This window comes from Dipteris shenzhenensis, chromosome 18, assembly GCF_047967505.1.
Source record: "Dipteris shenzhenensis isolate YYH24624 ecotype China chromosome 18, Dip_SZ_1.0, whole genome shotgun sequence".
NCBI classification, from domain to species: domain Eukaryota; kingdom Viridiplantae; phylum Streptophyta; class Polypodiopsida; order Gleicheniales; family Dipteridaceae; genus Dipteris; species Dipteris shenzhenensis.
In genome coordinates, this window is record NC_141613.1 from 49,862,201 (window position 1) to 49,875,924 (window position 13,724).

At 40.8% G+C, this 13,724-nt stretch overlaps 1 protein-coding gene across 1 annotated transcript; it reads left to right on the plus strand.

Annotated features, from left to right (window-relative positions):
- Positions 1-8,457: 8,457 nt before the first annotated feature.
- Positions 8,458-9,168, plus strand: LOC147891363 (uncharacterized). Its single transcript, XM_087389202.1, has 2 exons — positions 8,458-8,504; positions 8,592-9,168. Exons 1-2 carry the CDS (start codon positions 8,458-8,460, stop codon positions 9,166-9,168), a joined length of 624 nt encoding a protein of 207 aa, XP_087245328.1.
- The last annotated feature ends 4,556 nt before the right edge of the window (positions 9,169-13,724 follow it).

The window sequence follows — 13,724 nt, forward strand, 5'->3', positions numbered from 1 at the left end:
CCAATGTTTAATTCAAATTACCAAGTTCCTAAGAGAAGGAGACCCAATCTCCCATGTAGAGCATTTTGAAGAAATATGCTAGACATTTGGTCACATCGATGATTTAGACAAGGTCAATGATTTTGGCTTTAATATTGATGGCAAGGCAAGTCAGTGGTTTAGATCTGTGAACCCCGAGGAGAAGAGAAATTGGGGCACCTTGTAGAAGGCATTCATAGTAGGGCTTGCCTCCAATGGACCCAAGTGGAGTCCTATCAATCAATTATATAATGTTAAGCAAAAGAAAAGTGAGTCTCTTAGAGATTACATCACCAAGATTAAACATTTGAACTCGAGATGTGAACCTCATAAGAGAATAAATGCTGCACAACTATTACCATGCTTTCTCATAGGTTTATGGACTCTAAGCTTCATGGTCATCTATTTGCAATGAAACCCATGTCATTTGAGTTGTGTAGTTAGACTGCAATATGTCTAGGTGATAATATGAAGGAAAAGGATCAAGGAAAAAGTCTTCATCCACCTCATCTAAGGTATCACAAAACTTGAAAGCAACCTACCTAAATGAAGCCAAGGAGACATCCACACTTGCTAAAGGCATGAGTATGGAGGACTTGGCTACCAACTGGTTAAATCAGCTAAGACAATAGCTGAAAGGAGGAGTAATAAGGGAAGCCCCCCAACAATCCTCATCTATTTTCCAAGATGCAATAATCTATAGTATGGAGTATACACTAGGAATCATCCCACTAATGAGTGATCCATCCTTACGGTAAGGCCAATACTCTATTGTGCCCATCACTGTGCATGATGGGGGAATCATGAGGCATCACAATGTAGATATTCAAAGACCTTAGTCCATGTACCAACTAAAGCCACCACCAACATTTCTAGCACCTCCAAATCCATCTAAGTAGGGACAATCAGCAATACAAGGAACCACTACTACCAACCAAGGGCAATTTAGAGCTCAAAATCTCCTGTTACCCCTACCTATACTAGGACCTCAACCACCTCCACTGAGAAACTCCTATGAACCAATGTTAGTGGAGGAACAGTCTAGTGATTTGGTAAGAATTGGATCACGCCCTTAGTAGGAGTGATTACTCTCAATACAAAAATACTATGAGCCACTCAAACTATATAAGTCATTATGTTATGTAGAATCACCAATATATTCCCATTTACCAAACAACTCCTATTTCTCAGCCGATGAGAGATATGAACACCTTGAGAAGGAGACCGCTGATGATCCTTGTCAAGGTCCTCATAGGGCTAGTGAATGCCTTATCAAGGCACAATGACTAGTGCATGATTGCCAAGAAAGATTTGAGCAATGGCTAATGGAAAGCAAGGGACCAAACACCATCCATCTTAACTACCAGACTGCTAATAGAGCTCTAAAAGCCTCCCATGTACTTGAAATAGTGGATGAGGAAGGTACACAAAGTTCATCAACAGGATGTCTTGACATGTCTAATTTGGGGGAATTGGACAAACATAGACACAAACACGAAAACAAACACAAACACAAGAGTGGGTAAGAAGCGGAAATATAATTTACTTAAAAGACAATACTTAAACTTTACTTAAAAGATAATTTATTACTTGAAACTCAAATTCAATTTACTAAAACTATGAAAAGACAATTTTTTACTTGACTTCATTGTATATTATCATATATCTCCATAAGTTACATTACCATATGTATCCACCAAAAGAGTATTTATATACCGAATTTGGGTCTAAAAGAGAGTTCAAGTATAAAATTATATCCAAAAGAGTTTTCATGTACAAAAATTCTCACATAAATAGTATTATTAAACAAAATTTGTATCCAAAAGAGACATTATCCAAAAATGCCAAAAGAGAGGAGGTGGTCTACTGTTTTGCATTACTATCCGAGGTACTTTCCTCCTTCTCACCACCAGACAAGTCACTCGAGACCTCATCTTCCACTTCTTCTAATATATAATTATACTCTTCTTGGACTATGTACTCGCAGTTCAAGAAGATGTCTACACAAACCATTATGTCTTTTATACTATCATCCTTACTATATAGTTGGTCATTGCGGTCTGATGGTCAGACACAAGTGTCTCAACCTTGATGAGGTTTGGAGCCTTGATCTTAGTATCTTATTCTCCTAATTATTTTAATTAGTTAGTATCTCATTCACAAGTTTCTTAGATGTGCAAATTATAATAGGTTGCTCGAGAAGATGTTGCCTATCCCAAATGCCATGCCCAATTCTAGAGATGAAGCAAAGAAGATGTTGATGATGGTTGGGATGGATTATGACATGATCCATGCTTGCCATAATGATTGTATTTGTTTCGTCTCATGAGTATGGTGATTTTGTTAATTGCTCGGAGTGTGGAGCACAGCGCTATAGATAGGACTTGTTGGGGGGAGACGATCCTAGTGAAGGTCCTAAGACATTTTTCCATCATCCCTAGAATATAGCACATGTTCAGATGCAACTCCATTATGCAACTGATGATGTGCCATGCTACACACCGGTCCATCAATGACACTTTGAGGATCCCATCATATTGTGCTACTTGGAAGCATGTAGACAACATGTGGCCAGACTTTACGAGGGAGCCACACAATTTACATCTCAGGCTCGCAATGGATGGCGTGAACCCTTTCAAGTTATGATCCACATATTGGTTGACATGGCCCATAGTCTTGGTGTACTACAATATCCCGCCATGGCTAATAATAAATAAGGGACACCTCATGCTTGCCCTACTTGTGCTAGGGAAGTACAAGGCAAAAAATATGGACATGTACATGGTACCCTTAATCGAGGAGCTGTAGATCCAATGGAGAGGCATAAGTTTCTTTGATATTTCTAGAGCCTCGAGGTGAGCTATAGACATGCAGCCACAGACATGTACATCAGGGGAATTTTGATGTGGACCATGCATGACTATCCAGGATTTGGGGAGTGCGCAAGTGCATGCTTTTGCATGCCCATTGATACCTTTATGTTTCTATTGTGGTGTGATCTATGCATGTCTAATGTCCTATGTGTCCGTGCATATATGTAGGACTTAAAACACAAGGGTACCATGCTTGTCCTATTTGTGGCCTTAGTTTGAATGCACAACACTCCAAACATATGAGGAAGATGGTTTATGAAGGTCATGCTCAATATCTTCCGCTTGATCATCCTGCACATGAAGGTCAACTTGATCTGCTACCAGTCCGTAGGAAGGCAATTGAATGTATTCAAGATTGGAGAGCTAATAGTGAGGAGCCTCCTCCAGGTATGGACCGGATTCCATATTGGGGTGAGCTACAAATCAATCGTCTCTTGGATCCCATGCATATCTTCAAGAATGTGGGGGATTCTATTTGGGCACACTTGGTTGGTGACAAAGACACAAGGGGAGTGTGAGAAGACTTGCATGAGATGGGTAGGATGCCTCACTTGTGGCCCCAAGAGTGTGTGTGTAGAACTCAAGAGCGTGGTTCTACAACTCAGGAGGGTGGTTTAGGAACTGAAGTGGGTTCTCCACAAATTGTTCTCCCAAAGGCACCATGGATCATTTCCAAGGTAAAGGAGGCAAGGGTCAAGATGGATATTGCATCTTTTCAGACACCCATAGGACACATGCATTTCCTGAGGGGAGCACTTACAAGGGACAATAAGCTTAGTGGCCTTAAGTCCCATGATTGGCACAAGGTCTTACATGTATTCTACATGTTAGCTTGAAAGGAGAGTATTTTTAATGCTTTTGTGTAATAACTTATATGATTGTGGCACATTGTTGGCCCCTCCTTTGTTGCTTGGGCAGTTTATCCTCCTAATTACAGTGAGAGTATGCTTATCAAAAGATGTTAGAACCTCTATCTACAAGATCAGTGGCATTGTCAGGTATGCTTACTATCATATCACCTTCGTTATATTTCATACAATTTTAAATGATGGATATAAAATATTGAATCTTACAAGTGCATGTTGAATAGGTGGATCTCACAAAAAGAGATCTCTGTATTGAGCATTGAGAGGGATAAGGTGGACTCCATCGAAGCTGTGTACCTGCTTGAGAAGCACTTCCCTCAAGCATTATGATGACCCAGGTGCACTTGCTTGTACAGATAGTTAATGAGGTTACCATTGTAGGAACCGTTCTTAGTCATTGGATGTTTTTCCTTGAATGGTTTATGAAAACCTTGAAGGGATTTGTAAGGCAAAGAGCTAGACCCAAAGCAAGCATGGTGGAGGGATGGCTTGTGCAAGAGTCATTAGTATACATAACAGAGTTTCTTGCATCCATGGATCCTGATATGCCACATGCTTGGAACATCAATAGAGATGCCAACAAAAGATCCAAATAATGATGCCGATGGATCTAGGGAAGAGAATGAAGATGACAACATGGGGCACAAAGAAGGTGATAAAATGACACTCTAATGGACGAAGGTGGAGATCATGACTTTGGGGAAGAAGAGGGAGAACTAGAGGCTGGTGAACTAGAGGATCAAGTCTTAGGTAGACATACAATAGGGTATGATGATGTAGGTGATCAATTGTATGTAAACCTTGAGATAGACATATTTGGTGCACAAGACTTGGCTCAAGATGAAGCCATTGATGTAAATGCTACTAATTCATCGTTTTGACATCGAAGAGACTTCTTATGTATAATTTGGCCCTCACATTTTTATAGTGACATTTTGTACATTAATTTGTATGTTAATTAAGTTTACTATCAATATATGAGTGTTTGATCTCAATTTTGGTGTACATAGTCTTATATTTTTTATGAAAAATTGTACCCAAGCATTGGTGAAATCATCGGTGCAAGGGTTGGTGTCAATCAGTATGGTAGTCGGTACAAATGTCGGTATAGGAGTCGGTATTTACCGAGGCCTATATCAACACATATACCAACGACCATACCCATGGCTATTTTGATGTCCACACTGACACCTTCCCTGCCCGCCAACCGTACCGATGATCTTCATGCCTGTGCTTGTGCCCATGAAGCATCAGAAGATAGTGTAAAAAAGAGGCCCGTGTCTTATAGTGATAATGATAAGGAGAAAAGATAGCCAAATTTTAGCATTGCAAGTTTGACTATTTACTTGCATTGTGTCAAGCATGTGTATGATGTGCTCCTCGTACTAATTAAATCCCCTCCACAGCCTATAGGCATTCTCCTTGTCTAGAGAAACTCCGATGCGCTAGAACAATGTCATTATGATGATGACTTCTAAACTTCCTCTTTGCAGCTAGCTAATCTAAGCTATGCGTCCCTTTCACATCAAGTTGAGGCCATCCCTCAAGGTAAAGAGTACAATATCTTGGGCATGCAACTCTCATAGGGTGTTAGAAGAGTTGATACTCGATGACCGGACATGAGTTTGGTAGTCCCCCACATGATCTGATGCTACCTTAAAACCACAACTCATTCTCTTTGTTTTAATGGCACTGCTCCCCCATTGCTCGAATGGGTATATCTACTGCCTTTGAGGCTAGCTGCTAAGCAAGGAGGCACTTTTCCTAGCATTGTCTCTCCCTCCACATTTGTTGCAAACGTGTCTCCCATTGTTGTTTGGATATTATATCTTGGCTTCCATGGCCTTGAGCCTCCTCCTTGTACCTTGGCTGGTCATATCAAGTACCATGTAGTTCCTTGTTTGAATAAATAAATTGAACAAAGAAACAAGAAACAATTTATGTTATTAGATGAGACAGCTTGTGAAGGGAAACAAGGACTCATATGAAAGCTTTGTGTAACAAGAAGCAAAACCTATGCATGTTCCAACTTCCAAGAGAGCTTCAGGAGCACAAAGAGCCACAGAAGCATTAGACTTTATATATAACTTTATATATAAAAGAAGCAAGGAGGGGACTTAGGGGAAGAACCCGAGGTCATGGATGCAATGGAAGAATGTTTAGGTGATAAGGTGACAAGGCAAGACATAGGTGACACATAGGTGTGCACGGGAGAAATAAATTTAGTGAAAATTTTGAATGCAAAATTGGCGGCCATGTTTTGTTGCCTCTAGCTGTACACATCATGAACATGTGACCCCTAAACGAGTGCAAAGAGGCCCAAAATGGCTACAAAAAGCAAAAGACGAAATGGCTTGCTAGCGGGTTTGATGTTGTGGATTAAGAAATGGAACAACCTTTGACATGCTTATGTGCCTAATTGCAAGGTAGTGATTCTAAAAGTAACCAATGGAAATTGATAAATAATGTGAGATTTATTCAAAGAGCATTGCACATGTATGAATTTAGTTTTTTCTAGTGCATCCATTTATGGATGAACTAAGCTACGAATTTCACCAAATATCAAAGTTTTAAAACCACCATGCACTAGTTCCATAAGTCTAGAGTACATTTTAAAAAGAGTTTGATGACTAAATGATAAAATCTTATTGAGCTTCTCTCAAATGTATGTGCAAAGTTGTAGCACAGTATTGGAGACTTCCTAAATCATAGCAGAGGTTCTCAATTCGTTGTCTCATTTGGTTTGTGGGAAGCTCAAGTAGTGCACTTTTAAATAAACATTGAGCTTCCATATATTTGTAGAATAATTAATATATATTTTTAAAAATTCTTGGATATCCTATACAGTCCAAGATGCATGCTTCATCCGCATTATAGCATTTGCAATAGTATAATGATCTCATTTAAGATGAGAATTGTGTAATTTTTGGATCTCAAATTCAAGTTCAGAATGTGTAGGTTAGTTTAGGTACCAAGTTTGTCAAATTCCATTAACAAATGCATAAGTTATGAATCAATCAATTTAGCCATATGCAATATAGTCCCTTAACTTTACAAAAAATGGTTACACCCAATCATGCATTGGTCCATTAAGGTCCGTTCTTTAGGTGTTCTTTCTGTGCTATTTGTAGGCTCTATAGCGAGGGGATAGCCTACTCAATAAATTTCTTTATGCCACATCTGACGAAGGTGTAGTGGCCTTTGTGAGTAGGATATCAAGAAGTTTTGATGGCATAGTCATAATGTTCTATAATGTTACCATAAGATGCATAGTAGTCTTGCCAACCCCAAAGAATACTGTAGCAATGAGAGTCCAACTCTACCCTTGAATTTGGTCCAAAACTCCAGATTTCTCTCTTGCTTATGGATGTTGAGAAGCGAATTATGTTCAATGATTCATATTTTATGCACTACATTGCATGTGAATGCTCTATGAGTTGCTGCTATCCCTTAGACACAAATGTGTCTTGTTTCACTCTTGGTTTGGCTATGGCTCGCCGACCATACCATTGCCATCACTTGTATGTGAGACATATGTTACATTGACACAAGAGTGTCATGGACCATACTTGCTTTTAGAACTCCTCCCAAGTTACTAAAATGTTGTATGGCTCCCTTCAAAATAACTAATGAAAGTAGAAGGCTATCTAGCTTGCACAAAGCTCAATGGCTATCTAGCTTACCCGAAGCTCATTCCTTGAAGCTCAATGATTTTTAAAAGCAAGTCATAGTTACAATCCTACATCTTTTCTATGCCATTGTCAAAATCACTCCACCCCGCTCCTATAGCTCCCTCTCTCTTGTGCGACCCTTTCCCTATTGTTGTCTCCTTCTTTTAGCCTCAGCATGCCCCCCTAGTTAGGTCGCCTACGACAGAGTCTCTGGGCACTCAACAATCACCCAGAGGCTTGGGAGCCCATGTACTGAGGTTGCTGAAGGCAGACGAGTCTCAAGCACCCCCACCACTTACAGCCCTTCCCTATGAGGTGTCCTTGCTATTTCTTTGCTAAACCAGGGCTAACTATTTCCTTTGTTTCCCTATGCTTGCATGGTTAATGAGTACCATGATTGATGGATTGGTTTTCCAATGGAGGGGTTTTGGTAGCTCCAGCTTCATGAGCTTTCCATGTTTTTGTCTACAATCTAGTGGTGAAGCATGGACGTAAATGCTACCAGGCCATTGTCTCTAATGCTATCTGATTCCTTACATTGACTATGCCTAGAAGATAGTGTCAGTTAAAGGACGGTTTCGGAGGCGTGGAAAAGTGCGACGTCCGCAGAAGCTTGGAAGTATGACATTGTCAGACAATTCATGCTTGCCTCGCAGCTGAGCAGATTGAAGCTGTCCGGTAGATGTTCCTCTCAAAGCTGGCTTGTGAGTACACGTGAAGCAATGTGTGTGTGCGTGTGTGTGTGTGTGAGAGAGAGAGAGAGAGAGAGAGAGGATTCAATTTGTGACATTGAATTCCCGTATACGTTGTGATGCTTTTCTTTTACGTCTTCGTTACCGAAATACTCTCTTATTAGAAAACCGCGATGAGCGGGAACCATCCAAAATCCAAATACTTACCCGGGCCCCGCAACACAGAGTCAGTTCATTAGCCCGCAAGCCTTTGATCGCCGGTATAGAATCAAGAACACCCAGTATAATATCAAGTGCCAGATCCCATACATTTTTTTTCTCTCTGCCTCTCGTAGCCATGGCGGAAGCAACCTCGGGCAGCTGGGCAAGAAAACTCACTGAGAGGTATGTTTGCACCGTTCTTACCGGTCCCATTGAATGAAGTAGCGTCTGATCTTCCCCCCTTTGTTGATGTTTGCATACTATACACAGCAAAATATTCAAGGCGATAAGGAGCACCATCTCGGAGTCTAACCCTGAGGAGGAAGAACAGGAGCCGTTGGAAACGAAGAACCAGATAAAGCTTCACATCGCGGCGTTGAACGAGGTCGTTAACGTGAATTCTTTCTTCACAGCAGCGGTCTTCATTGGACTGTCCATGAACGCCACACATCAAACGAGTTTAGTAACAACTTGTGTCGCGGGTGAGGGTATAGCCAAGCACCTTGTAGTAAACGAAGTAATCTCGTTCAGCTGCTACCTTTTTTCAACGCTCGTAGCTCAGGGCTTGAAGCTTCAGATCGCACTCGCCAATTTGAGCAAAAAGCCCAGGCGACTGCGCTGGAGTCCACAGCTTCTCAGGGTCGGCATGGTGACTGCAGCTGCAGGATCTATTGTCGGAACAGTCTTTCTTATGGTATCAATGGTTGACGTCCTTCAGTTAAGGCTTGGCATGATTCGCTGCAACAGCTTTTGGGCCAAAAAGGCTGTCGTGCCTTCCATAACCTTGGTGTCGATTGGGGTCCTGTCCTTCATATCGCCCGTGCTCTATGCGGTATTGTTCAAATGATTTATCTTTCGAATGGATTTACATTCAGCGATGGATTGCCTCTTTGTCAATACTAGATGTACATTGATAGATTGACACTCGCATTCATGTTGGACACGCCTTTGCCAACGATTTAAAATTCCAATTCATCGCGCAAATCAATCCCATTTGTATCGTTGTTTCTTCACCGAACCCACTTCCGTACTTTAAACCTATAGAATTGGATGTATCCCTATAGACTTCATTTGATCAAACTCGACGGGTCTAACATTACAACTTTTTCACTTGGATAAAATTTTGTGATTAAAATGTGTATCGTAATCGATATTAGAGAGAGAGAGAGAGAGAGAGAGAGAGAGAGAATCATGAGGCGGATTTGGAAATTCGAGTTGCACAAGTAATCAAATTTTGCAGCCCTATGTGATGGCAAATCATGTTAAGGCTTCCAAGGTCTTGAGAAACGAGTCTGAGTCAAAACATCGCAATTTGTGGCACAAGAGGAATCCTTCATAACAAGGCTGCAATTTTCTTATTGAATCCTTCATAACAAGGCTCCAATTTTCTTGTCTACTAGTAGACAAAAATCGTTCTTCAATAGGATTACAAAATGGTTGCATGATTCAGTTGGTGGTGATTTAGTGGAGAAAAGCTGTGATGGTCCTAGGGGATTCTATGATGTCCAAAAGAAGTTTGAGATTTGGTTTTGTAGAAAGTCTCATTATTCTAGAAGGGTAGTTGGTGCATGTGGTACCCTAGTGGCTTATGGCATAGTAGGCTTACCCTACCTTTTATCAACGATGTTAAAATTATTACCATTGGCTATACATACTATTGGGGAGGTGTTAGGGAATGAAAACATGGCTTGTATGTTGTGGGATACTCGGAAGCCAGACCTCAATATTCGAGGTTATATGTGGATGGTTTTGACCCTTTGCTTTTTTAATTACAGTGGGTATCGTTCGAAGGACATTGCTTTCATTATGAGGAGGTGTGTCACTTCATTTTTAAGTGTCTAGAGGAGATAAATGCACAATCACAACTGAATGTGGCCCTTGGCCCAACTCATAGCACCACATTCGATCTTGTTTTGCCACTTGGTTTAAATCTAAGAAGGGCAAGAAAGTAGATTAAAAAAAGTGATAGAGTGCTGGATAAAGGTCAACAAGTTTTCGTAGATAAGCTTCGGCAGATCTAAATGACAGACCTTGGCTTATGGAGGGGAAGAGAGGTGCTCATTAGTTAGTTTCTTCTAGTGGCAACTACAAGACATGGGTCGCTTTTTAACACCGATACCAATGCTAAATACAAAGATTAAAAAAAAAAACAAGTGGAAAGTGTCAGAAAGTTGTTGGTGTGGACGCTGTAAAGAAAAAGTCAGTGCGGGTGTCGGTGTCACCATCGATAAAATATGCATGACAGTGTCGGTATGGGTGTCGATGTAGGTGTTGATTTATAGCGACACTGCAGTGTCAGTATAGGCGTCGGTATATAGCGATGTTTTTATAGAAGCTAATTTTTTTTTGGTGGGATAGGATGGGGCTTGTTTAAGTCCCCTCCTGCCCCACATAATTTTTTTCCCATTACAATCACGATTAAATGTTACAAATGCGGAGGTGTACATTACAATTTAGCAAAGAAAGACTACAAAGTAATGGCAAATGTGCCGAAGCAATGTGCTACAAAATGGCAAATCCGCTAAAGTAATGCACTAATGCCTACAAAATGGCAAAAGTGCCAAACTCCAAAATGGCAAAAGGGCAAAAGTGTCGAAATACTAAACGACTAAATTTCCTATCCTACTATTGCTCCTCCTCATCCTCCTCACCTTTTATATCCTTGGTCTCTCTGCGTGTGCCCGATCCCTCGACCTCCTCCTTTGCTAGCCTAACTGGTTCAGGTATAGAATTTATCTTCAAAAGAGTGTTCATGTACAAAAATTCTCGCAAAAAGAGTACTCTTAAACAGAATTTGTATCCAAAAGAGACATTCTCCAAAATTTCCAAAAGAGAGGAGGAGGTCTACTACTCTGCATTACTATCCAAGGTACTTTCCTCCTCCTCACTGCTAGATGGGTCCCTTGGAACCTCATCTTGCACTTCTTCTAATATTTATTGATACTTTTCTTGGAATATGTACTCATAGTCCAAGAAGATGTCTACACAAACCATTATGTCTTTGTTAGTCTCCTCCTTGCTAATTAGTCGCTTGAAGTGGTCTCTCCAAAGCTTGTGGAGATCCCATAGGTTGTTTCGTCCGACCCTTAGAAAATGCTGCTCCTAGTGCGATTGGTCTAGACCCCACCCATGTGCGTGCACTTCGACGTTAAAATTTATCCAATCTGTATCATGCACAATTGTTTCTGCTACATGTGATAGCAGAGTATTGATGTCCCAAATGACATGAACATGGGGAACCGAGTTGGGGTTTACGGAAGATGTCATGAAGGAGGGCATTCTATTTTTAATGTATTTGAAAAAAACAACCAAATACGAGCATATTAAACACATTACAAATCATATTAGGGCACTCATTCAAAATTTGTAAAAGAATTCAAGGTACCAACAATTGTCATTGATATTCACTTCTATTCAAAAAATTATATATATCGCATAAGCCAATATATTTTAAAAAGATAATTCTAGGAAACTTTACTGCATCCACTCTCCTTTATTCCACAATCTGTGCCAATCACATCCCCAATCACCCTATCCGCTTTATCCTCCTCAGCTTTTGTACGTTTGATTCTTTGCTTTTCCCTTCTCCACTTCATCCTCCCTTAATATTTAAAGTCTCTCCTCCTCTCTTTTTTATCTCACACCACTCTCCTGCTATATCCCTTCTCACACCACTCCCTTCTCGTTGTTCCCTTCCTTCCACTCCTTCCACTTTACTACTCCTCGTTGCTCTCTCATCGCTCCCTTCTCGTCGCTCTCTCTTTGCTACTCCCAATGGCCCCTAGAGAAAAAGATCTGATAGCATACTTGGAGGACCTGTACCGTCAATATTATGATATAAAGGATGGGGAGGTAGATGTACCATCGCTCCCTGGGGCGCATCTGTGTCCCTCCACACACGCTGAGGGTGAGGATCATTCTGACTAGGACAAGACTGATCGTTCACAAAATCTTGAAGAATTCTATTGAGGAGATGTTGAGATACATCCAAGAGGAAGGCCACATGGCTAAGGAAGCTCCTTGAAGTAAGGAGGAAGTAAGGAGCAAAAGAAAAAAGAGGTGAAGAATAAGAAGAAGAAGAGAGATGACAAAGGAGAGGGTAGCACTTCATTAAAGACCAAACAATGAAGAATGTATTTACAATTTATAAAGTACTCCGATTTGAAGAATTTAATTATAGTTTCTAATATATGAGAGGGAGATCTCTCTTGGATATTTGTTGTAATCCCTCTTGGATATTTGTTGTGCTCTATGATGAGATTATGTTGTATCCCTCTCTTTGTTATTTGTTATGATGTATGAAAATAAGAGAAAGAGAGGGGGGAGAAAGAGGATGTGAAAATAAGAGAAAGGGGAAAGAGAGGAGTGAAGGAAAAGAGAGGATGGAAGAGGAAAAGAGAGGGGAAAAGAGAGAAGAGAGGGGGAGAAGAGAGGAAATAAGAGAAGAGAGGAGAAGAGAGGGAAAAGAGAGGGGAAAGAGATATAGGGAAAAGACAATGGAAAAGAGAGGGGAAAGAGAGGGAGGGAAAAGAGGATGTGAAAATAAGAGAAGGTGAAGAGAGGAGTGAAGGAAAAGAGAGGATGGAAGAGGAAAAGACAGGGGAGAAAGAGTGAAAAAAGAGAAGAGAGGGGAGAAGAGAGGACATACGAGAGGTAAAAAGAGAGGAAAAGCGAGAAGAAAAGAGAGGGGGAAAGAGAGGATGGAAGAGGAAAAGAGAGGGAAAAAGAGGGAGGAAAATGAGAGAAAAGAGAGGAAATAAGAGAGAAAGAGAGGGGGGAGAAAGAGGATGTGAAAATAAGAGAAAAGGGAAGGAGAAGAGTGAAGGAAAAGAGAGGATGGAAGAGGAAAAGAGAGGAGAGAAAGAGGGGAAAAAAGAGAAGAGGGGAAAGTAAGAGAGGTGAGAAAAGAGAGGGGAAAAGAGAGGATAGAAGAGGAAAAGAGAGGGGGAAAGAGGCAGGGAAAAGAGAGAAAAGAGAGGAAATAAGAAAGAAAGTGAGGGAGGAGAGAAAGGATCTGAAAATAAGAGAAAGGGGAAAGAGAGGAGTGAGAAAAAGAGAGGATGGAAGAGGAAACAAGAGGAAAGAAAGAGGTAAAAAAAGAGGAGGGAAAAATAAGAGGGGGGAGAAAAGAGAGTGCAAAAGAGGGGAAAGAGACGGGAGAAAAGAGAGGAAAAGAGAGGGGAAAGAGAGGGAGGGGAGAAAACAGAGGGGAAAAAAGACGGGAGAAAGAGGGGAAAAAAGAGAAGAGGGGAAAATAAGAGAGGGGAGAAAAGAGGGGGGGAAAGAGAGGATGGAAGAGGAAAAGAGAGGGAGGGAAAAGAAAGAAAAGAGAGGAAATAAGAGAGAAAGAGAGAGGGGAGAAAGAGGATGTGAAAATAAGAGAAAGGGGAAAGAGAGGAGTGA